Source organism: Anser brachyrhynchus (assembly GCF_964034855.1).
Source record: "Anser brachyrhynchus genome assembly, chromosome: 4".
NCBI classification, from domain to species: Eukaryota; Metazoa; Chordata; class Aves; order Anseriformes; family Anatidae; genus Anser; species Anser brachyrhynchus.
The window spans coordinates 13,488,582-13,512,842 of record NC_137698.1 but is presented as its reverse complement, the minus strand read 5'-3'; the positions used below and the strand labels follow the sequence as shown (position 1 = coordinate 13,512,842).

Sequence of the window (24,261 nt, the reverse complement as noted above, 5' to 3'; positions counted from 1 at the left end):
AATAATACAGAGCCTGTTCCTGAAGGTTAGGGAAGTTTATTTTTACAACTTTGCACAGTGCCTACAAATCTTTCAGCTGCACAGCATCTGGTTCAGGCACTGCCCTTTGAATGGCTTTTCTGTTGGTGCAGTAATTAAAGGTATCCCAGGTGACACCTGATCCCTTATCAAGTTCATTAATTTAAGTGGAGTTATTTGGCTCTCTATTTTCTATACTTCATAATGTATTTCTAACCTTTAAAGTGACATAGGCAAGCACCAGATTGCAGGAGCTCTTATTAACAGCCTATTAAAATATTTTATGGCCTTTATTTTTACACTGCCACAGGGAATCAAGTATTTTGCTGTTGTTGAACTGGCTCAGGATTTATGTTGCGAGAGCTTCGCCACAGCCCAACACAGAGCAGTGCTAGGAAATGAACTGGGAGAACAAACTCCCATTCAGCTCCCCGTGTGCCGTAAAGCTGTCAAATGCAGATCACAGCAAGGGGCCCTCCAATCCAGGCCCTAGGTTTGGTTTGTTCTTTTTTTAATACAAACTGACAAGACAAGATCCAATGCTCTGGAACCACACTGAGAGCCACTGAAGTCAGCGTGCATATAGAGAAAGAGATCTGGGTATATTTTGACCGACCCTGTAAAGCCACAGAGGTAAGCTCAGAAAGGCTCTTTCTGGTCACCTCTAAAAAGATTTAGGAAGATCTTGTTCTTACCTAGAACAAGACTGTGATCCTACCTAAAGGATTTCTGGAGATGGTGAGTCCCTCACATCTCTAGGAAAGCTATCTCAAAAAGGTAAATTCCCCTCTCTGTTAAAAATCTGCACCTTCCCCTAACTCAAGTATATCCGATATTGCGATAACACATAACTTTGATTTAGAAACTTAAACATCTAATTTCTACTTAGGTTTTCATAAATTGCAATCAACTCACTTCTGAAAATCTTGTTTTGATAAACTCTGGCTGAGCTTGGGGTCCTCCTGAGTTTACTTTAAGTTCTCTCTTTTTTTTTTAAACAAAAAATCATTTGTAGTGAAGCAAAATGTTTGGAAGCCTATCAGCAACATACTTTAAAGAGTTTTAATTGCTTGTGTTTTCAAAATGTTTTAATGAAGTCAAATCACGAATAGACACTCATCTGCCAAAGAACCTATAAAATATTTTACAATGACATGGTAATTGACATAACTGGTTGTATAGATTCCTGGCATTTTAAACAAAGATACTACAGATTAGCACAAGCAAGATTATTCAGTAGGCAATTATTATCTCTGCTTTAATTATAAGGGTTTTGGTATTTTTTTTTAGTTGATTTTTTTCCCCAATTTTTAATTTAAATGTCATCCTGAATGGCTTTCTAGACAGATTTTGTGTGGGTAACCTTAGAAAGACTGTTTCAGCACACAAACCCATAGCACTAATGCATGACGAGTAGTCACGTTGCAAGTCCCAAGTGTTATTAAATGGACCATTCCTTTAGCGCCTCATCCAAGCCTGTCTGAAACGAATGAAAGACCGTCATGCTGGGCTCAGTCCTGGACATCCAGGAGGGACTGCTCCTGCAGTTTTGTCTTACAGCTGGGTGACGGCAGGAGAAACAGCGACACACCACAGAGTAGCCTGCCCACAAGCCGGGCAGGGACAGGTACGGCAGATGAACACCCTGCAGGTCCCTGAACTCACAAAATCACAGACTCACTTAGCTGTGCCTGCATGCTTGCAAAACCAGGTCTCCTGCATTTGTAAGGGAGCTGGTCCCGTTTCCTTCCAGCCCTCCAGCAAGAAGCTGAGCCTAAGATATAAAAACTTCACCCCAAAGACCATGCCATGGCATGGTATGCCAGTGGCACAGCGAGCCTTGCCTGCTGGGGAGTTTTTCAAGGGGAAACCGATCTACTTTGAATTAAAGCAACATCTGCAAGAGCAGCTCAGCATTAACAACAACTTGCTGAGAATTGTCTTGCAACTGTGCTATTCAGTCATTTCCTATCGAGCTCCCCTCTCGCCTCTTCTCCTGCTCCTGTCATGGAAGAGAAGGGACAACCAACTTCCAGCAGCATTATTGCAAAACATGCTTCTTTCCTGGATGTGCGCTAAAGCACTGACGCCAACAATTTCCTCCTGAAGTTCATTAGATGGTTTTCTTAATTAGCCGGCTCCCCATCTTATCACGCACTGCACCTGAAATCCCAGTCATATTTTCGAAGCAAGTAATTAAAGCCAGAAGTACTTGGATAAACAGGAACTGGCAGAAACTAATATTCTATCAATATAATGAGGCAGCTTGCTAGACAGTAAGATGCCCTGGCTCAGACATCATCCATGTCAAGGGCAAAACATGCCTAGGATGGCAAGTGCATCCTCTGCTGTGGGCACCCCCAGGTAAACCCTGGTAGCTTTGCTGAAACTAATCAGGTTGTGTGGAGAATTTGGGTCATTAAATCTGTCAGTGGCCAAAATAAACAAAAAAGAAGCAAGGCTGTGCTCACACCGCAGAGAAATAGTAATGATCAATAGTTTCAACACCTTCCCTGTAGAAACTGCAATAATTACCTGGTAATTACTGGGCACAATTTCCTCTTATGTAAAGGGAATAGGAGGTTACCTACTTCAAGGACAGCAAATGTAACTTTGCTTCCTTCATGCAAAATTGAATGGAAAATGCCACCACAGGCACTGACTGAACACTAATGCAAGCTGAGTCACTTCAAAGACAGTCCTTCATCATCAGCCACTTGTTGGTATCCATTAGAAACCACTCTGCAGCGCTGTAATCCAGTCTATTGCCCCTTATTATCATTGCTGTCAGCAGAGCTGATTCCCCTGTATGCCTTCAGAGAAGAACAGGGGTATAAACAGCAAAAGAAAGAAAGAGGCAGAGAGAAAGAAAAAAAGACAACCACTTACTTGATATTGTCAAGACATCCAGATTCGGGTTTCAGTATGGCAGTATGATGAAACATTTTATAGAGAGCAATCCCAAGGAAGATTACATTAAGCTGCAAAAGAGAGAAGGGAAAAAAAATGGTTACATGACACGGCAGAACGTGATGGGGAGAAAGTCAGTCTCTCCTCTGTAACAGATGAGTTGCTTTAGAAAATTAGCTCTCACTACAGTTTTATACAGACTGAATCACAGAAAATTGCCAAGCGTTTTATAAGGTGACCTGGCCTGTAGAGTGCGGAGCAGCGATGCCACAGCTTTACCAAAGCTGTGGTGCCAGGTGTGTTACTGATATAGGGCTGGTTCCAACATCAACTGTAGTGCTTCAAATGACGTTATAGAAAATGAAAAGCAGTTGCTCTTAAGGCTCGTCTGTGTCTGGGAGGTGTAGTGTTGCAAAAAGTCACTCAAAGCTTCTTGCTTAGCTAGCCCCATAGAAATCAAACCCCAAAAACCCATCTTTTTCTGCGAATTTCTGTGACTTTGTCTTTTAAGTATGTTCTAATAGGGGAGATGGGCAGGGAAATTGCTATTGTTGATGATGCTTAGCACAATTCAAAGTTGAAAAAAAAGAGTTTGATTTGTTCAGTAAAAGACATGATGCTGTTTCAATGCTTTAGTGCTAATAGGGCCACCAGTTCCTGGAAAAGAGTTTCCAAAAGCCCCGACCAGTGTTTTAAACATTATCAGAAAGGGAAGATATCTTTTCATTAATGCATTGCTTACGGGGGAAAAAAATACCACAACAGTTTTGGCTAGTGGTTCAGCCCCCTCCCTGATGCGGAGGGCTGCTAAACAGGCCCCCAGTTGCCGGAGAACCAGGGACAATGTCTGCATTGACGTGAGAGTGCCTGGTTTGCTGCATTAGCCAAACCCTCGCTATTCAAAACAACGGATGGTTTATTTAAGCCATATTGTAGCGATTAAAGTTTGAGAAAACTCCAGCTGTCTCTAAAGTTGTGTGCTCTACCTTGCCGCGGTGTTAGCTGATACGCTGGCAGCGTGCTAACTGTGAAGTCACAGGAGTTCCAACTTCTGCAGGGGAGGAAAAAACCCCCATAAAACCTCTCTTCCAGTTTGGGCTTTATTTCATCCCCCACACCTCAGATTTCCCTTTCTGCAGGATCCATACACAGGTTTATTCGAGGTCAAAAGGGGGGACAGCAAGTGGCACCAAAGCAGTTTGGCACTGCTATGCATCCAGCAGTACGAACCAAACTGTCTGAGCACCCGCTCTGAGGCAGTGTCCACAGCACATACCACATGCTCTCCCCTCCCTATTTTGATCAAGTGTTTCACAATGCAAAGAGCCTCCTGTAACGAGCATCTAATTGCTTGTGCCAGGTGGGGTCACAGAAGAACATGCCTTTCTCAAATTAATCTGTGTAAATTAAAGATACAGAGTAAAGGGACAGCAAAAGTTTTATTTCTTGACCTGAGAGATGGAGTAGTTAATTAGGAGTTCTTACCATAATTATCAAGGTCGCTGGTCCTATAAAGCTCCAAATGAAGTAGGTGTCAAGTCGGAGCCAACATCTGTAATGAAACACAGGGGAGAGAAGGCATTCAAGGACTGCACCCAGGACATACATCAAGAGTGAGCGAGTGACAGAGAAGAATGTGAGCTGCAAAACACGCTGGTGGGAGACAGGAAATATTACATTGCTTGTTCATTTAAATGCTGAATTATGTGCCCAATTTCTGACAGTGCTATTGATGGAGTAAGATAATTACCTCTGGAGGAAGGAGGGGGAAAATGGCACAAGGCCTAGTTGCTACGGCTTTCTGTGTCAGTTGGAAAAAAATCTTAAAACCATTTTTTTTTTAAGGAAGGAGTCCGATGAGCAGCCATGGAGCTTCTTCGCTTTAAGCTCAGCTTTCCTCTCCAGCCCTGATGCAACACAAACTGTCTGTCAGCTGTCAAGCGAGATGACATTTCTCCATCAAGCAGATCGGAGCAAATTTGGTGCAAACAGGAAGCACGATTTTGCTAACAGAAGGCTGAGGTTTAATTAGGTTCAGCAACTTCCTCTTTAGAGCGTTTTATTTCCCTGAACCTCCAGAGTGTTTTGTTTCCACTAATGTTTCGAGCATTGCATATGGTCTGTGCTATTCCATGAAGTTGATTCATGGCCTAAAACTAAATTATTAATCGCTTAATTTCAGCTGCATTTAATACTCCCCCCATTTTTTAGGCCCCTGGGAAATTACATTTCCATTCCTAGTTCATTCCAGGCGACAGGAAGATAAAATGGAAGTGACTGGTTACAAGACAGATGAATGTAAATTCTAAGAAAGTTTCACATGATGTTTAAAATAATATCTTGTCGTGTTTGCGATGCTGCAGATCACAGCTCCATTTATACGCAGAGGACTAAGAAAGCGTAAAAACACTCTTATACTAAACGTCCAACGAAATTTCATAATTAGATAAGCGACAGGAACTGTATATATGAATTTATCATGGTGGAAGAGACAGCGATTCTCACAAATGACAGCTCTAGTGCATGTGCTGAATTTTTTCCCTTCCAATGGACTTTGAAACAAGCAGAAAGGTTTGTGCCAGCAGCCCCACAGAAGAGATCAACACGAGTCTTCTGCTGAGAGAATAAAACATGCCCTGAGCCTCAATGGCTGGGAAAAGTCAAGATATGAATAAATTCAAGGATGTAGATAAAGCTTCCCATTTCCCTCCCTGACTATATACATTTCGTGTCTCAGCAGCCTTAAAGATGTATCAATGTTTACGATCATACCCGTATTTATCACAAATTAAAATACAGTCACTTCCATGACACCACTCCTGAACTGACTCCGCAGCTGTTCATCAAAAATCTTAATGTGACTGCATCCAAATTGTGATGCGAGCGGCAAGCAGAGGGGCCTTCAGAGCGATTGCACGGAAATCTTGTTTCCTCCACGGCTGCAGAAGTTCAAGGTGATTTAGATGCAGCTGGTGATGGAGCAACACGACTGACTCTAAAGTATTTCAGCCTGATTTCCTATAGGAAAGGGTTTATGCGATCATGACATCTGTGCATCACCCATAACAACGCCTGAAATGTCAGCCAATTGCAACTAGATTTGACAGAGGAATAGAGGTTTCAGAGATAATGAAGTACCTGTAAAGAGTCCCCCTGCCACGAAAAAAGATGTTTGCATAGCAGCAGCTCACGCATTATGGGACATTTAAGTCTTAATACCTACCCCATCCCACAGGGAAAAAAAAAATTACCTAGTGCTTATGCCTCAGCTGCCAAACATAAATCGAGAAATAGACAGCCCCACAACTTCTTCCCACTGATACAAGTGCTGGGTGGAATGTGTGTGGGAGAGGACCCAGTGGTGTTTCTTTTTTTTTTTTTAATGTCAGTATTTTGAGCCTTTTTGCAAATTTATCACCCACAAAATCCCCCAGCCCTGCTGCATGGGAGTTGGGAGCACGATGCATTGCAATTGCCCAACCACTCAGTTTTCCTTTGGCATGAAGTGCAAGACACTTCTCAGAAAGCCAATGGAGGACAAAAGGCATAAAACCTGTCTCCATTTCTTAAAACACATTGGTTAGCCACGTGGTCACAGCTGATGCATCTGGTTTTGATCACGAATAGATTGGGACACAGGGAAAACCTGCACCTATTTGCCTACACCCACGTCCTGCCTCGCCTCTGGGAGGGATCCCAGATCCCAGCTTCTGGATTCCCCACGGATCCTAGGACTGAAATACAACAAGATGAGGGAAAAGCTGTGTCAGGCGGAGCAAAGAAGTGGGAAGCAACTGGCTCCTTCCCTGCTAGCCAAATGAACTTTCTTGCTTTCCCCTAAAAATTTGTCCCTGTGGTTATGCAGCGCAATGCGGTGACGATGGAGGGGTCCCGTGGATGGCAGGCAGCCAAGAAGGCAGGTCAGGGATTCATTATGCTGGCATGCAAAGGTCCTGTTCTCCAGCCATGTGGGGCAGACACTGAGCAGAATGGTCCCCATCCCCTGAGAGGCAGATCCATCTGAGCAAGAATGAGAACGCAGCTTGCAAAAAAAGCAGAATGGGCTTTCTCGCCTCTCTGCACGCTTTAAAGAAGGCGATGCGATTTTTTTATTTGTTTGAATAAAAAAATTGACTTTCTATGAAACTTTGTATGACAGTCAGTGCCGGGCAACTGAACTGAAAGCTGCAGGGTTGCATCTAATCCACACGGGGATTTTAAAAAGCCAGGCTTTTCGTGGTCATCGGCGAGCGGTGCAACTCTGAACCCATTTAAGTCCTACCTCATTAAAAATGCAAATTAAGAACAAAACATCAAAACACAGGCGTCCTGCCAATTCTGTTGCAGAGATGTAAATTGCTAATCAGACAAGTACCACACTGAGCTTTTCTTCCCTTAAAGACAAAACCACATGCACAATGAGCTGCATAAATGAGCTCCTTGAAACAAGGAAGCAATCAGGCAACTCACTTCCAAAAAGTTGCTAATCTTGGGCTGCTGAGTTACTTCTGACCCCCATGCACAGCTGCACTGTGAGCACGGACTTGCTTATTACAAGTTTATACTCTGCTGCCATTAAGCAAATGAGCTGCTTCAGGGCTCAGCACAATGCAGAGCAGATTATCTGCACATCCGCGGATGGGGAAACGCTGCTCCAGAGCCCATTACCGTTAGGAAGAGTCACACCAGCATAGTCAGTGCTGTGCCTGTAATGAGTGCCGTGGAGCTGCTTTCCTTTACTTTTTAATTTCCTCCTTTTCCACAATGACAAGTCGCTATATTCACCTACAGCTTTTTCGAAGTAATAAAGACTACAAAGAGTTTGCTCGATTTTCTGCATGAAGAGAAATCAAATACTAAACTATCCCCGGTGTGTATTAAATATAACCAATAAACAATCATTAGCTGCCATTGGACCATAAAATGCGAAGAGCCCTAACATATCATGTTGTTCATGGGAGTTCAGCAGTTCGTTTCACATGGCCATACAGCCTCCCTGGCTGTGTGTGGTAATGGGATATGTATGAACAAGCCGTGCCTTTCAGGGGTGCAATATATGTTCTCCAGCATCCCCATTGCTCACGCTTCCTCCACCAAATACCCAGCACAAGCACTGAAAATAAAACAAGTTCATGGGGCCATCCAAGAAGTACCGTGTTGGTAGGAGCTATTTTCCAGCAACATTAACATGCAAGTGATGTCGGCAGCTGGCTGATGGAGTTGGAGGCTGTGTATATACACCAGGCTTTCATTTTGCTTTATGACAGCTGGATTTCTTGCCATGTATATCCTGCTTTATGGCATACCAAGGAGGGGAGGGAGAGAAACAATAGAGAGATTCCTGGCACGATGAATTTGATCACCAGTAGATGAATATACCTACAAGTACGTTTCGTAAAATATATTGAGCCATTCAAAGCAGAGCTGCTCTCCTCTGAGATTTGTAATAGGCATTGATATAAAACCCAGGGCAGTATGTGATATAGAGTAGCTTCTGACTGTCAATTTAGGATGGCCTGCTACTTGAGCAGGTCTTCTCACAGGGAGGCTGCTAAAGTCTTAATCCAGGTTTTTACTGAATTTTAAACACAAGTTATTTTCACACAACAACAACAACTGCAAATACGATATTTCCTCTGCATTTTGCAGCACTGCCCATTACATCAGATGTGGACAGGAGATAAATGGATTCGGTTAACACACAGGACAAGGCAAGTGCAGTTTTTAAAACTGCAATCCTGATGTCACATTTTTTTGCAGCAAAACTTGAGATGTGGCCATTTAAGATTCAGCAGCTGATTTGTTACAGCCTTCAGATCATGATGCTTGCTTCCAGTTATTTTCTGAGACCTCAGGTTTTCTCGTGCTGCTGAAAAGACCTGGTCTGTAAGAAATGTCCACTTGGAGGTTCACGTGAGCACTGCCAGAATCACCTGTGGTCTCCTGACATCAGCGTCTGCAGTGGGGCTTACCTGCTTTTCACATTTACTTTAGAAATGACAGTCAGAATGAGGCGAGATGCAACACTTCTGATGAATTTGGGCGAAAGGGCAAACAGGGCTCAGCTTGCTCACATGAATATTCCCAACTGACCTGAATGGGATGGTCTTTTAATGTAATCGCTATGCTACTGCCTGGTTATAGCATCGAACTAATTAGCCCTAAATCTTCTGCTGTGGGTGATTTGAACTTCTCTTAAACAAACAATAATAAAAGGGAAAGAATCAATGCCAATTTTTGGAATAATTAACCGTAAGACAGTATCTTTGCTGGGCAGCTACTCCAAAATATCAATATGAACACCGGGGCAGAAAATCACAAGCACCAACTGATGAGCAAAGAAACAGAGAGAGGAACTGTTTTTGACTGTATTTGCCTGTTTTTGACTATATAATGTGGGCATGAGGTTGGATTTGGAAAGGAAAATGAAATCAAGAAACCCTACATGGGGTGTCTAAGCAAATCCTTCTGATATGTATGAAGGGTGGCACCAAATGCCAGGCAAGAAACAAATAACACTAACAGCTCCATAAGTCCTGCTTAAACAAATGCAATAAATAATGGAGGGAGGCAAGTAATATATTCCAGAGGATGTTTTACAAAACCCGGCAAAACCAAGCAACTTCTTGCAATCAAATTATGTATGCCTGGCATATAGTTCACTACAAATTCTAATCAGTTCTACCCTTCTAATAACATTACACAGAAAAATACATCATCATCCATCAACCAGATGGAGCATGATAGTTATACAAAACATATTGTATGTTTTTTAGTTTTCCAGTATGAGAACGTGATAAAATTGTGCACTCTAGAATTAGAGATTATAAATAAATATTTTAGGCTCTACAAATCTCTGTAAATATTTATTTGCAAAATATTGTATATACATGTTTAGTCATTAGAAATACTACTTTATGCTGTGGGGAGGGGAAGAGCTTTTGCTAGCAGAAGCATATGACTGCTGCCTCATCAACACAAAGACAGCAAAGTTTTGTTGTTCACCTCCAGCGAATTTCAGCTAAACTTTCTGCTTGTACCACCTATGTATGGAAATATTTGGGCTGGGAAAAGGCAGCGTCTTCCACGGAATATGTTTATTTTGCTGTGCTTCAGAAAGGAACTTATACACACTTATAGGAGTGGAAATGTTGCAGCAATGCAAAGCTGCCATGGTGCTTTATGGGCGCCATGGTTAGGTGCCGTATGTTCCTGCTCTACCAACTGGCTGCTGCATGCAGGTAACTGTCACAGCTTACATTTGTATGTGGTTTGTCCCTGCAAAACATCCAGATGGACTTTGCAAAGACGGGAGAGATGCAAGTCAACCAAACTCTGATGTAGCACGGTTGTCTCATGTCCAAAGTGATACCTTGGGCTTGAGGAATTCCTTTAACTGCAAGAAATTCTCAATACCCAACAGCGACAGAGCACTGTAAAACAATGTGTTTAGTGCTACTTTTCGTCAAAAACTAGCTGCTGTGATGGGTTTTCTTGATGCACAGCACAAAACATTGGGAAAGTATGCAGAAGAATTGCTGTGGTGCTTAACTCCTGCAACAGAAATCATGGGGTGAACAGCGTGGGAGGCAGCCAGAAAAGCAAGCCTGCGCCTCGTCATCCAAGTTACTCCCTGAGGGCACTAAACAACCAGACTGCCAAACAGACTGGTGGAGATGCAGCTCCAGCAATGGCAGATGCAAAAGAGCATCTCAGCTGGCCTTCCAGGGGTCCAGACTTATGTCCCTTCGGCCCTAATGTGTCCTCAGTAGAAACACCACAGCAAGAACAAATTTGCCTGAAGGGATGAACAGACTATTGAGACAGAATGTTTCAATACCTGATTTGTCATGACAGGATGTGAACAGCAGGAATCAACTGATGGAAACACTCTCACCTACTGCACAAATTCCAGAAACTGCAACTGGATGTTCTGCTACTTTTTCTCTAACTCATAGGCCTGTCAAAGTAGGATACACTACCTGAGATAAATTGGTAGAGCTCCTTGAAAACTAACTCCCTCTTGCCCTCATCCTGTGTGGGCCATTTCCTTTCCACCAAGTATGACACATACAAATTCAGGTTGCTTTTCTCCCACTCATGGAAAAAACAGGATGCAAATATCCAGCTGGGATCGACCCTACCTGTTGGTACAGTAATGGATCGTGAGCAGCTCCACTGCACTACAGATTTGCTTCTGCAAAGAATCGGGTTCATATATGGCGATGAGGTTTTCAGGCAAAAATTTTGCAGTTAGATTTAACAAAATATCAACTACTGCCACAGCCTGACCCAACCTCTGCTCAAAAAGAGCTTTAGAAACGCCACTGGCTCATTGCTACTTGTGCCTTCAGACCGAGCTCTTAACTGAGTTAAAATGACAAAGGAAAGGCAGCCTGACAAGGGAAAGCAACAAATAAAATAAAATAACATCAATAAAAATACATTGTTAGCGCTATTGTGACAAAGCTGGCAAAGAAATCAAAGGCTCAATTTTCCCTTTGTTTTCTATTAGACGGTGTTGCTGAGTATCTAAATTGTGCTTTGATACCAGCTTCAGCAATACCGAAGATATTTAAGAATATTCATAATGGTAAGCGATGTAGCTGTTCTGATTTGCAAAGAGGGTAATGTACCCTACAGTCACCACCTAGCTGAGCCTCCAAGCAAAATAATTTGATAGAACACATGAAAAAGAAGAAGAAGGCAATGTCTCATCATCTATGTGAGAAATACTCTTTGGTTAGAGAAAAAGGATGACCTTGCTGATACAGGACCAAACTGAGACTTGGGCTGTCTGGGCAGAGACTTGGGACAGCCACCTCTGCTGATATTATGAAATGATGTGATGAAATTTTCCCCATCAGACTTTCCCAGGAAAACACCTTTGCAAATCTCTTCATGGTGGGGAACAGTCCATGATCATGGACTACACTGGGAGACACAGAGCTATGCCCTCCAGTTGAGTGCTGCCTGCACAAGCAGCTTTCACCTTTTGGCTTCCCTTTGTCCTCCCCTCTCCCATCCTCCGGCCCAGATCCAAGTAATGCCAAGCCCCACTCACACTTTGTCTGTGCCATAGCTCCGGTAGTCCACTGCTGCTGACACAGCCACGATCAGTGCAGGCATGCCGTAGCCGACCAAATAGAAGTACTTCCTCCGGGAGTGTTCACTCTCAAAAACCTCCACCAGCATGATGTAGAGCTGCACCCCCTCCAGGAACATCCAGGTGAAAGCCGCCAGGAAGAAGAAGTGCAGGAGGGCAGCAAAGACAGCACAAGCGATCTGCAGACAGGTATAAAAGAGCAAGAGAAGGTGTTTGTACTATGCTAACTTAATGCAACAGTCAAGATTACATGCAGATAGGCTCTTACTGGGAAGTTTCATAAGAATGAGGGAGTTCATCTCCAAAGTAAGATTTTTTTTTTTTTCACTTGGGAAATGTGTAAGAACTATTTCCAAAGAGACACATCTGGGCATACAAACCATATTCAAATATACAAAAGGAGGTATGTATGTAATCTGGCAAATAAACATATAAAGATGTGTGTAGTATAAGCAGATTTTTATAACCTGTTGATTAAACACATACACGCGCATTATTTACAAAGAGCATACAGCCTCTGAAATGAGAGCAGACCTTTTCCATCATTCCTGTGATCTCTGAGTCAGACCCTCAGCTTCCAGTGTGTCTCCAGGGAAGGTGCATGTGTGTATACATATATTTACTTTTCTGACTGGTGTGTGTGTTGACAGACAGAGTCATGAATGCATGCATACATGTGCAGAAGTGTGCAGACTAGATCATAACTGCCCCAACACACTGGGGTTTTGTCTGTAGATTCACAAAGGCTGTGTTTCTCTTCCCAAATTCTCCCCATCGACTAGTTTTGCCCGAGTGACTTTCCAAATGTCAACATGCCTTGTGAATATCCTTGGGTGCTGTGGACACAGTAGGATGCACGCTGGGGGTTTCCTAACAAAACAGTTATAGTGAGAGGAAGAGAGTTAGGCAAAGGGATTTGAAAAGCTGGAAAGACTATGAAAATGCAAAATCCATTCCAGTTCTATGAAGAGGGCCTTTTCTTTTCAAAAACTGAACAGCAACATGCTGTCAAGAATTAAACAGATGCAGTAAGGCATCATTTAGGGAATAACTTTTCCCATTCATCCAGGAAGAAATCTCAAGACAGCTAATACTAGGAAGCGTCTTGGTCTTCTTTTGGTAATTAAGATCTGATTTCCAATTAACAACCTCACCCTGCAATGACTCATGCATGAGTTTAAGGCAGCACTGGAATATATCCCACTCCATGACCGAACATCCTGTATGCAGAGGTGAGAGTGCACTTTCTGCTCCCTCCTGCAGCGGGAGCACGAAGTGCTTTGCCTCTTACCGGCTGGTCAGTCCGGTTGATGCCAATGAGGAAGAGGAGTTCTGCTACAAAGAGGCTGATGCACAAGTTCTTGTGAATCGTGTTGCGGTCACTCTGCAGCCCACGGAAGAAGCAGAAGGTGAAGATGCAGATCAGGAGGCAGACGAGTGACAGCAGGATGCCAACCCATGTGATGAAGTCCAGGAGCAGGTCATGTACTGCATCGCTGTGCTGGAGATAAAACCAAAAAAAAAAAATCAGTCATATGCTGTATGATTTCTAATTCATCCCAGGCAAAGGGTGAGGTTGTCTGAGACACTTCCCCAAATATTTTTTATCCAGTCACCAAGCTGTGCCACAAGGGACTAGTTTTGGCTAGGATACAGTTAACTGACTTCCTAGTAGCTGGTATGGTGCTGTGTTTGGATTTAGGATGAGATTCATTTTTCACAAACATGGCAAACAAGAGGACACACTGTCTAAAGAACCATCACACACTTTGATTAGGTGTAAAAATGTTTCATATGAACAACATTGTGGAGATGAAAACCACGAGTCTGTTACAACCATTTACCAACAGTGAAAAAAGACCCTCTTTAAACATCCACAGAGGTATATGAGCTTGAAGGGTTTGGACAGAAAAAGATCGCTTAAATGTCTTGTCTTTCTTTTCATTTGGGAAAGAGAAGGGAATTTTGAAACCCTGGAGCTGTATTTTAAAACTCCTGGGATGTCCGACTGAACCCTGGAACACTACCCAGAAGAAAAGACATCACTTTTAATTCACATTAATTTTGTTTTAAATTGAAACAGAACAGCAATTTGAAGATTGTCTAGAAAGTTCCCTGTGTTGAACCTGTAACACGGATTTACCCCAAACCATGAAAGCATGGCCATTGCAGTGGACTAATCAGGCAACCCAGCAGCAAAGTTTTGCAAAGGGCAGCATAGGTGTGCTTGGGTTCTGCTGATAAACCTCTGGATTCTCTGCTGATTATCTCTGCTGATAAATCTCTGGATTGCTCCCAGGCTTGCGCTGCATTCACTTCTCAAAAAAAGGAGGGGTGCTGAGACCCTAACACTGAGGGTATTCCACCACCTTACTAAGGCTGTAAAAGTCACCAGTGACTCCACAGGTTTCCACCAGATGTGGTGAAATTAGAGATATCATTACTTAGTAAAATGTAAATAAGAAATGAGAAATATATGGTGAGTTACAAGGAGGCTGCTCGGGGCTAAGTGGTTAGAGTCAATGAGCTGAGGGAAAGATTGCCTGGAAATCTCCAGGGCCTTTTCAGCAAGACCTGAGAGCCTTGAAACCCAGCTTTGTGGTCCGCCAGCTTGTGTTATGAATGCTATTCACATTCTCCCCACTTCTGGCATTTTGATGACTTCGGCATTATATAGGCTGGCAAATACAATAGTGTCACACTTCAAAAAGCCAGGACAAACTGGAAACATTTTCCTCCCTGTAGGATAAAAGCCTATGACAGATGGAGGGAAAAGGTGATTAATTTATCCATTTTCTTTGCCTGCCTGCCAATGATAAAGCCACATCAAATGTCAGGCCTTTCCTGATATACACTCTGCTATGTCAGCACCCGTGAGCAGCAACTCAAACCTTTCAGCTCTTTGGCTTTATCAGCGTGAGTGATAGGCATCAAATGATAATGAAAGAAGGGGAGTGACTTTCCCCTCTATCTCTTCCATGATGGAAGTTTTCTTTCCAGGAAGACTCCCCGAAGGGGGTGGAGAGATGAGGGCTCCTTTCCCCAAATGCTCCTGCAGTTCTTTCTGAGCATTTCTGATCTCTAACGAGCTAAGGGTCTCCAGCACAACAGAGAGGCGAGAAATTCTCATGTGCTTCTTGCAGACCATGATAGAAATGCCTATTACATCCAGCTACTTCAGCAGCACCCAGAAAAACAAGAAGACGAAGTGCACATCATTTTCCTGGTGGCTGCGCATTGCTCTATCTCGGTGCCGTTCCAGCTCATCCATCCCTCTTAACTCAGTGCAGAAAAATGTTAATGCAAACATCGTGTCTTGCAAATCACTCTTTCTTTCATCTGAGGCTGCCGGGGAATAGCAAGATAACATCTCCCCGAGCAATCGTGCCAGCTCACCTGATTAGATGGACCTGCTAAGCAGAAGTGACAGAAGGCTCTGGGGCTAGTAGGTGGGTGGATATAAGGAGAAAGCAACCACACAGACTTGGGAAGACTGAGTGACACAAGGCCAACGGCACAGACTCACATATCTCAAGAAAAAGCTAGCCTGGCACAAGGAACACTCTTGGAGCATCTTCCTCTGCATGAAGCAAACCTCACAAGGTCTCAGCTCCTGCACTTCTATCAAGAAATCACTGCTCTACTGACACGAAAACACAATGCAGGATTACGGGTGGTTTCGCTTGCGGAAAGGAATCTTGCTACCTATACAGAGCATGAACCTCAGGGAGGGGCTGCTTGCCCACGACGCTCGCCCTACTTAGCAAGGAATGCCAACTTCATTCCTGTATTATTGTTATCACTCTTACTGCTCTTCTTTTTAATATTAATCGTAACGTTAATACTGTTTTTATGTACATCACACCGATCCCTGGAGTACTGGGAAACGACCATAAAAACAACTTCTCCATAATTACAACCTCCTCCCCAGCCTCAACAAACTCGCAAAAGAACAAACAAGGAGGAATAATAACAATAAACTGGGAACAAGAGCAATTTAAAAACACCTCAGGGCTAAAAATAAAAAAAAAAAAAAGATTTTGCAGCTATTCTTGTAAAGTCCAAGAGAAGAAGTGGGACAGATTTCAAAGGCTAGGTGTGCTCCATCTCGTTTGGGATAACCAATTTTGGGTGCCACAGCAGAATCCCCAGGGCCGTGAGGACTGGATAAGCACCGGTTTTCTTTCCCTGGCAGTGTCTCCTGTCCCTTGGCCAGATACATGCAGAGCTTTCACACGAGCAAGTCCAACAAAAGGGCGTTTTCATTTTTACTGGAGACCAAAACCTGCAGAATACTGCGCTGCCAACAGGTCAGATAGGGTGTGCCAACTTCATGAATATTGTGGAAGAAGGAGTAATTAGGGTTAATCACTCCTCAGTATCATGAGATTATCCTTGCCACCACCTGTATCACGGCATGACAAATAAGGCAAAAACATACCTGGTTTGTACAAACTGCATGTGGCTTTGCAGAGTTAAGTATGATAAATAGCACGCTAAGATTTTGTACCTGCATCACAACGTCTGAGCCCATTACCCCGACCACAGAGACCCACAGAACAATAAATTCTTCTCTTTCCCCTTCTCCTGCCCAGCACTGTTCAAGCATTCCCTGACCAAGGACAAAATGGCTTCGATACAGGCACTAATGACATCATTCCAGAACTCTGCAAGTCCTAAGGTCCCTAAAGCACGTGAAATGCATCTGAAACCATCGGTGTGCTGGTAACAGTCAACTTGTGCTTCTCAATAATCTCCTGAAGACCTCGGCAACCAGAAGAGCCCATGGGAGATGACAGATGTCAGGAGAAGGGACAATTTTCTGATAGTATCAATCAAACACCAACTTGCCCGAACACGTCATGACTTTCAAGACTGGTGCTACATAACCCAGCGTGCAAGCCACTGAGTTTTGTTACTGCTAAAATGATGTAACTTTAAAGATAAGTTGACACACGGATTATTTTCAGCATAGGAACAGCTTCATAAGTAAACTGTGTGAAACCTCCCAGGTGGATTTATTCCTTTGAATTCCATAACTGCAGGGCAGGCTTAAAAGATAGCAGCAAAGTTTGCACGAGCATTGTAAAAATAGAAATAAAATAATCCACTTCTGTCAAAGGGTTTCTCAATTAATTAAGTTTTACGTCTGCAATTTGGGCATGAGCCTGACCCAAAATCTCAGCGAAGGAAGAGCTCCCTGGCTTTGGAATAAAGCCCTGCTTTTGGTCCAGAGGGGCCAAGAGTGCTGGTGGAAGGGAGCACTGATGGGAAGCTTTGCAGGAGGAGCTACAGGAGCGCTGGTAGCCACCACAACAGGGTGAGCAGGCAGCCGAGATATTATCCGGGCCGTGAAATCAATGAGCAGCTCTGGCAGTGCCTGCACACCAGAGCTGAGCTAATAAAAACAAATCCCAGGGAATGTCAGCTTATGACAGAATGGCTCTCCCCGAGATGAACAGCCATTTCCTCCCTTATTAAAAACATCAGTAGAAGAAAACAGCAGCCAAACTGAGCTGCCAGCAGCAAAGGACACATTCCTTTGCCTAATCTGTCCCTTCAGGAAAGGAAAGAGTAATATGTTTGGGGGTGGAGGAATAAGCAAGCAGTAAATAAAAACACAGTGTCATTGACTTGCTCAGATACGACTCCTTGGTGCCCAGCAGGAGCTGGCAGTGCAGGGCTGGGCAGAGACCCAAGTGGGACAGATCTGAACTCCTGCACATTGCTAATGCTGCTCCTCAGATTTGTAGCTCTCCAGAGCCGCGTGGGCTCCCTCTGCCCTTTTTCCCCATTGCTGGTGTCAAGAGAGGATTACTGCTACAGCTTCGCTCTAATGCTTCGTGGCTAAGTACAAAGGACTTACTTTAGAAGCAAATGGTTTTGTAGATATGCCAGAAGTGTCAGCTGGGCTACACAGACTGGGAGGAAACCCCAAGGGTTCTTGTGGCACGTCTGTGCTGCCTGATGGCACCACTTGCCGTGGTTATGCAGGCACGAGAGGTTTCAAGGGGGCTTTCCCCTCTCCATGGCTATGCAGGACATGCATAGGACATGGGAGGGATCCCACTGCTCTAGCACCCATCCTGTCCCTCCTTTCTGTCCCTCTGCTCCACAAGGACAAAGCAGCCACCAACCAGGTAGCACCCCCTCTGTATTCTGCAAAGGCAGCACATCTCTGTCCTGCTGTCACAGGCACTGCCAGGACCTAATCCAGGAATAGAAGAACTTCATTCCCACCTGAAGCCCCTGTGCAATGTCACTGACTCCTGACTGTGGTCATTTAAAATAAGGCTCGCGTCCCCGAGCACTAACGCAAAGTCGCCTTTCCTCTCCTCGTCTTAGTCCTCACAGCTGTTTTTGCATTCTGCACAGGCTGTACAACCCGTCCTCCTGCTCCTCTGCCTTTCTTGGTAGATGAAGTCCTCCTGCCAGAACCCTTTCCCACAAACTTCTCCCCCAAATGCAAAAACCAGACACAGCATCCAGCACAAGCCACTGAGCCCCTCACTGCCAGAAGAAAGAGATACAAGGCCATACACAGACAGATAAATGGGTGCAGATCTCACCTCACCATGCATTATAGACCATGCTGTGGATGTAGGGTGTGGAAACAGCTCGGGGTTTCCATCTCATTTGCTCACACTGCTGCAACTTCCCTGTGGCAAGGAGAGACTCAGTTGTGTGATGCAGCGAAGCATCGGTTGTGTGAAGTGGCTCAGACCAGTGATTGCAACGTCCTGGCCCTCTCCCATGCTGGCTGGAGTTAGTAAAGCAGCACAGCTTTGCTTACTCATAAGGCATCTCTAGCCCAAGAAATGAGCTACGGCAGCGGTGCCAAGCTCACACTGCAGATGTCTAGCCAGCCTAGCTGCTGGCTCGTTTGCTTGAGTTCCCAGCAAAATCTGGTCGCAGCATCGCCAGCTTCTGCTGTCGCACACTGATGGCCTTACCCAGCCCGGCTCCAGGAGACAGCTGGGACGTGGCTTTGCCACACCATGACCTTCCCTTCAGTCCTCAAGTACTCAGCTACACTTTCTAAGCTACCAAACAGCACAAGCTGTGTGTCCTCTCGTCCACTATCTCATCCTGCTTACTCTTGTAAGAGCCAAAGCATAATCTTTCCGTATTTTTATACACCTCATTCACCTCTTTCAAAAATGTGACTTGAACTGGTTGCCAAAGACCAATCCAAATGGTTAAGACACACAGTGAGCCTGAAAAATTCAGCCTAAATACGATCAAGGCACAACAATCTCCCTAACTTAAGGACTTTATTTAGGGGATGGGATGGTAGGATGAATTGGACTGGAGGGATAAAGATCAAAGAGATGCACATTTAGCCAGAGATGAATACTGTCTTTCATAGCCTAAAATCTGACCAAGGGGGAGCTTGCCCTGAACCTTACACTTAGTGAGAAAGGAAGGTGGTGGCAATAAAAAGGCAAGGCTTAGTGCTTGTGAACAGGAGCTATTTCAATGGTGAATTTTACAACAGAGGGGTGATGCAGTCCCCTCTCTGCGACACAGTTCCTTACCAAGGGTCTAGCCACAGCTCACGAGTCAGAGAGCCAAGAAGGATGACGCTAAGTAAATAAATACTCACTGAACTGGTGGGAAAGGAAGCTATGGCTGATAAGCTTCTGTGTGCTCAAATTTCTGGCACCTGTAAGTGCAGAGCTCAGAAACTGCAAATTCAGTAAGCAGCAGATTCCACGGTTCAGCCTAAATCTTTTTGAAGCCAGACTCTACATTTTTTTTCAGGCTAGGCACCCCATAGTTACCTGAGCAGATCTGCATCAATACTTCAGGGAATGCCCAGATGCTGACCAGCAAGAAAGTCCAACTGGCAGAACTAGGACTAGCAGGACAGAGCTACAGCTCAGTTCAAAACAGTGTGTGTTAAACTGAGGGTTGGGAACTCAAGGAACTCCCTGCAGTGATTTACTCGCCTACCTAGACAAAAAGCTCAAGGGTTGCCACCGGTTACCACTCCGAATCGACCCTGTAGGCATAGATTACTTGACCTAATAGGTTCACCATAGATAATTTCTGTGATTCATGACAGGGCAGTCAGAGAGCACGCTAGATATTCTTAACAACAAGGTTTGGGTAGTTTTCCAAGAGAGGCTAGACAAATGCTAACATCGTTTTGTAGGTAAAACATTCATAGCAACAGCAGTATGCAATATATAACTGAATGTGCCTTTTACGTCTTATTCTTGGAGTTCATCGGTGTCACAGATTTCTATTCCTAACACAAACTGAAATATTGCTGTATCTGGAATTTTAAAATCTCATTCAAGACAAGCAGATTTAATAACTTCTCTGCTTAATTAAAACAGTTCTTATTTAATAACCTTACAATAAGTTACGTATTGCAATGTGTAATATACCTTTTTTTGAGAAATAACACTTTTGATGGTACAAAATGATTTGTCTTGCAAAATTCATCATATAACGGTTTCAGTAATTTAATTCTGCAGTTAGTGTTTTTGCAATCCTTCACCCACTTCTGCTTTCATTCACTGCTGTTTAATCCCACAAGTGCTAATATATGGATAAGACAGCACTGCAATAACTTTAGCTTGCTCTTTTTATCTGAAATGGCTGTATTGCTTTAGGCAATGGACCACTGCATTCCATTTAGACTTCATATATTTTTATTCCTTTCTCTCCCCAGCTTGCCTTATGCTTCCATTCCCCAAATAATTAGCATGATGTAATGTGTGTGTGGTATTGAATAACATTTGAAAGCTTCAGATTAATTGCTAGAGTTAAAACACCTTTCTTTTTTTTTTCACTTTTCCTTTTTGTTTTATTTATTTTTATATTTATTTAAAGAAGAGTAAGCTCTGGCATTCACTACACACTGATAAGCAACATTTATCAACCCTAAGGTACCTTTGTTTATTCCGTTTTGGGTGATTTTTAATTGCATTTTCCCACTAGCTCTGAACTTGTTTTCTGGCTGCATATTTTTCCCATGGTACATTTAAGATGCATCTGCTATAATTATTATGATGCAAAGCGCAAGCTTATATGAAAAACAGCTTGTAAATTTTGAGAAGTAACTCTGCAGCAATTACATAGGAAGAATGGCTTATTTAACTATGGGCTTTCTCCCATGGCATGGTAACCTCTGTTTTTATAGCATTTAAGGGTCATAATGATCATCTCACTGATACAAATAACTGATAGATATTTCACATAGACCTCACCCATGTTGAATGTATCTCATAATTTAGCAAAATATCCACGAGACTGCAATAATCTTCCTATAAAACAAGCCAAATGCACTTCCCAGCTGATGAAAAGAGTGATTTGTTTCCAAGTCTTACATTCTCTCTCCAAAGACTGGTTCCCATTTTCTCTGGAAAATTGTCCAAAAGGGCAAGGACCACTATGGGTCCATAAGGTCAACCCTTGCTGGGAGAAAGCATGAGCAAGGTCCTGCTCACAGGTCACTACATGCATGCTGTTCTCTTTCCATGCTACACAGGACCCTGACAGCAGCCTAAGGGGTACTGCAGGTACCCGTGGTGCGTTGCTCTTCCCTGCAGCTATACACCCTGACTGTGTGCACAGCAGGCCCTTGGGTTGGGGCACTTTTATTTACCGTGGTGAAATATATTTGTCCCGGTCCTGGAAAAGAATATCTAAGGTAGGATTTTTCTAGGCATGCCTGTTTTCCATGGCCAGGCTTTCTAGAACAAAGTCACTTCCAGGGGGGCTTCTAGGTGCCTCCAAGTCACTGTGCATGTAAATCAAGTCTGCAGGGAGGCTTTCTGTTGGGGTGCATAAGCAAATCCGAGCCCAACTTATTTTAACAGGCAGAAAGCACCTTCCAAAGTAAAATCTCCTCCCCTTAATGGAAGTCCTATTAAGACTGGAATTGATACCAGCAACTTCGTCTCTTGATGCATACTAATAAATCCCTGCCACCCATGGTCAGCCAATGTCATTTTCTGCCCCTCTGGACAAAGACATATTGCTGTGTCATGCTGAGAGCCAGATGGCCATCAATCACCTGCTCAACGGTGCTACCTTCCAACTCCGCCTTGCCACATACGCACTGCTAATAATTAAATCCCAGCCCGCAGCTCCCAGAGCAGCCACTGAGGTCTCCTCAGGAGAACACGCTCTTTTGCCATGCTATCAGGGAGGGAGATCATTCATGACCAGAAATGACACTTGTCAGATTGGTACTGCCTTTTGATTAAGGAGCAGGACTCAGATGTCCACTTGCCATGACGTGTGGTGTTCAGTCCTATTAGGTAAGGTTTTGAGAATACTCATTACAGTGAAGAAACTACGGTTTCAAAAACCCACCAAACTGAAGTCAGTAAATTACAGATCTCGATTACAGAAGAAAATTGTTTTTGTGGCATAACTTCTAGAATACTATTAATTGTGTATATGCCAGTCACATTTAGGGACCCTAGCCACTGACCAAAACGCCACTGTGTGAGGTCCTGCACAAGCACGCAGCATCCTTTCCCCAAGGACTGTCCTATCTCAAAGATGACTAAAAAGTCTCTGAGGCAAGGAACGCTTTTTGTACAAAACACAAGACAACAAAAAGACAGTAAAGTATGCATGCAAGATATGAGTGTGAGTCAATGGATGACAACAATCCCCATTTATTTTTAAACCACCACCTGTGGTGGTTTTACTCAGCTGGATAGCTAAGCTCCACCACAACCACTCTCTCACTCCCTCTCCTAAAAGGGAAAGGGGGAGAAAGTATGATGAAAAGGGTTCAAGGACTGAGATAAGGACAGGGAGGTCACTCAACAGTTATGGTCATGGGCAAAAAAGACTCAGCACAGGGAGATTAATGTAATTTTTCACCTATTACTAACAAGCTAGAGAAGTGAGGGACTGAAAGCAAACTAAAAACACCTTCCCCCCATCCACCCTCTTCTACCTCCTCCTCCTGAGCGGTGCAGGGGAACGGCTACGGGGGCTGCGGTCAGTCTCTGATGCTTCGTCTCCTCCGCTCCTTCACGGTCCCTCTCTGCCCCTGCTCCCCGTGGGGTCCCTCCCATGGGATGCCGTCCTTCCTGAACTGAGCCTGCGGGGGCTGCCCACAGGCAGCAGCTCTTCAAGAACTGCTCCAGATATGGGTCCGTACCACGGGGTCCATCCCCCAGGAGCAAACTGCTCCAGCACGGGTCCCCCACATGTGGGCGGCAGCTCCCCCCAGACCCCTGCTCCTGCGTGGGCTCCTCTCCACGGGCTGCAGCTCCGGCCCGGGGCCTGCTCCTGCGGGGGCTCTCCATGGGCCGCAGCCTCCTCCAGGCCACATCCACCTGCTCCACCGGGGGCTCCTCCACGGGCTGCAGCGTGGAGATCTGCTCCGTGTGGGACCCGTGGGCTGCAGGGGGACAGCCTGCTGCACCAGGGGCCCCTCCACAGGCCGCAGGGGAACTGCTGCTGCGTGCCTGGAGCACCTCCTGCCCTCCTGCTGCACTGACCTGGGGGCTGCAGGGCTGGTTCTCACTCCTCTCTCTCCCAGCTGCTGTTGTGCAGCAGTTTTTCCTCTTTCTTAAGTATGGTCTCATGAAGCTGCAAACAATATTGCTTATCAACTCGTCTCTGGCCAACAGTGGGTCCCTCTGGAGCCATCTGAAACTGGCCCTTATCTAACATGGAGCAGCTTCTGGATTCTTCTCACAGAGGCTACCCCAGCAGCCCCCTGCTACCAAACCCTTGCCACATAAACCCAATACACCACTTCTCCAAACCAGCAGGTATTTGGATAGCAAGACTTTAAAATCAACTCATTGCAACAGAATAAGAAATGTGATACATGCTACTTCCATTATTTGCCTCAAGTTAGCCATAAGGCCATCTCCACCAGCAGACCAGAGGAAGGTGGTACAATGAGGAAGAGCAAGGTGCTGAGTAGCTGGAGGGAAGAGCTACGGATGTTTGCAGGGCGAACACTTGCCCTCACCCTGAGACTAGCATGATCAGTAAGACAGACATGCCAGGAAGCTGTCAGGTTGTATCAGAGTCAGGAAAGTGGGGCCAATTTGGCTGTTAAATCAACGATATTTTGGCTTCAGCAAAACGACAAAACATGACCTGAAAATCTTGAGAGCACTCACTAACACCCAAAACATCCGTGGGCAGATAACACAGTGGTTTGGCACTCAGGAAGCTTCCAGTTGTAGGTCTTTCCAAACTGTTGGATGAGCATGGGCAAGCAAGGGTCTTGC

At 44.4% G+C, this 24,261-nt stretch overlaps 2 protein-coding genes across 29 annotated transcripts in view; one reads left to right on the top strand and one right to left on the bottom strand.

Moving 5' to 3' along the window:
* Window positions 1–24,261, top strand: part of LOC308195067 (uncharacterized protein) — a 1,623,621-nt gene that overhangs the window by 527,783 nt on the left and 1,071,577 nt on the right. The window lies entirely within an intron of this gene.
* ADGRL3 (adhesion G protein-coupled receptor L3) overlaps window positions 1–24,261 on the bottom strand; it is a 535,523-nt gene that overhangs the window by 54,219 nt on the left and 457,043 nt on the right. For all 28 annotated transcript variants that reach the window (XM_080591834.1, XM_080591831.1, XM_080591832.1 and 25 more), the window contains 4 exons: window positions 13,326–13,535; window positions 11,993–12,213; window positions 4,414–4,480; window positions 2,908–2,999 (listed from right to left, as the gene is read on the bottom strand). In XM_080591834.1, the coding sequence (XP_080447960.1) occupies window positions 2,908–2,999; window positions 4,414–4,480; window positions 11,993–12,213; window positions 13,326–13,535 (590 nt within the window). The remainder of the gene's footprint in view (window positions 1–2,907; window positions 3,000–4,413; window positions 4,481–11,992; window positions 12,214–13,325; window positions 13,536–24,261) is intronic.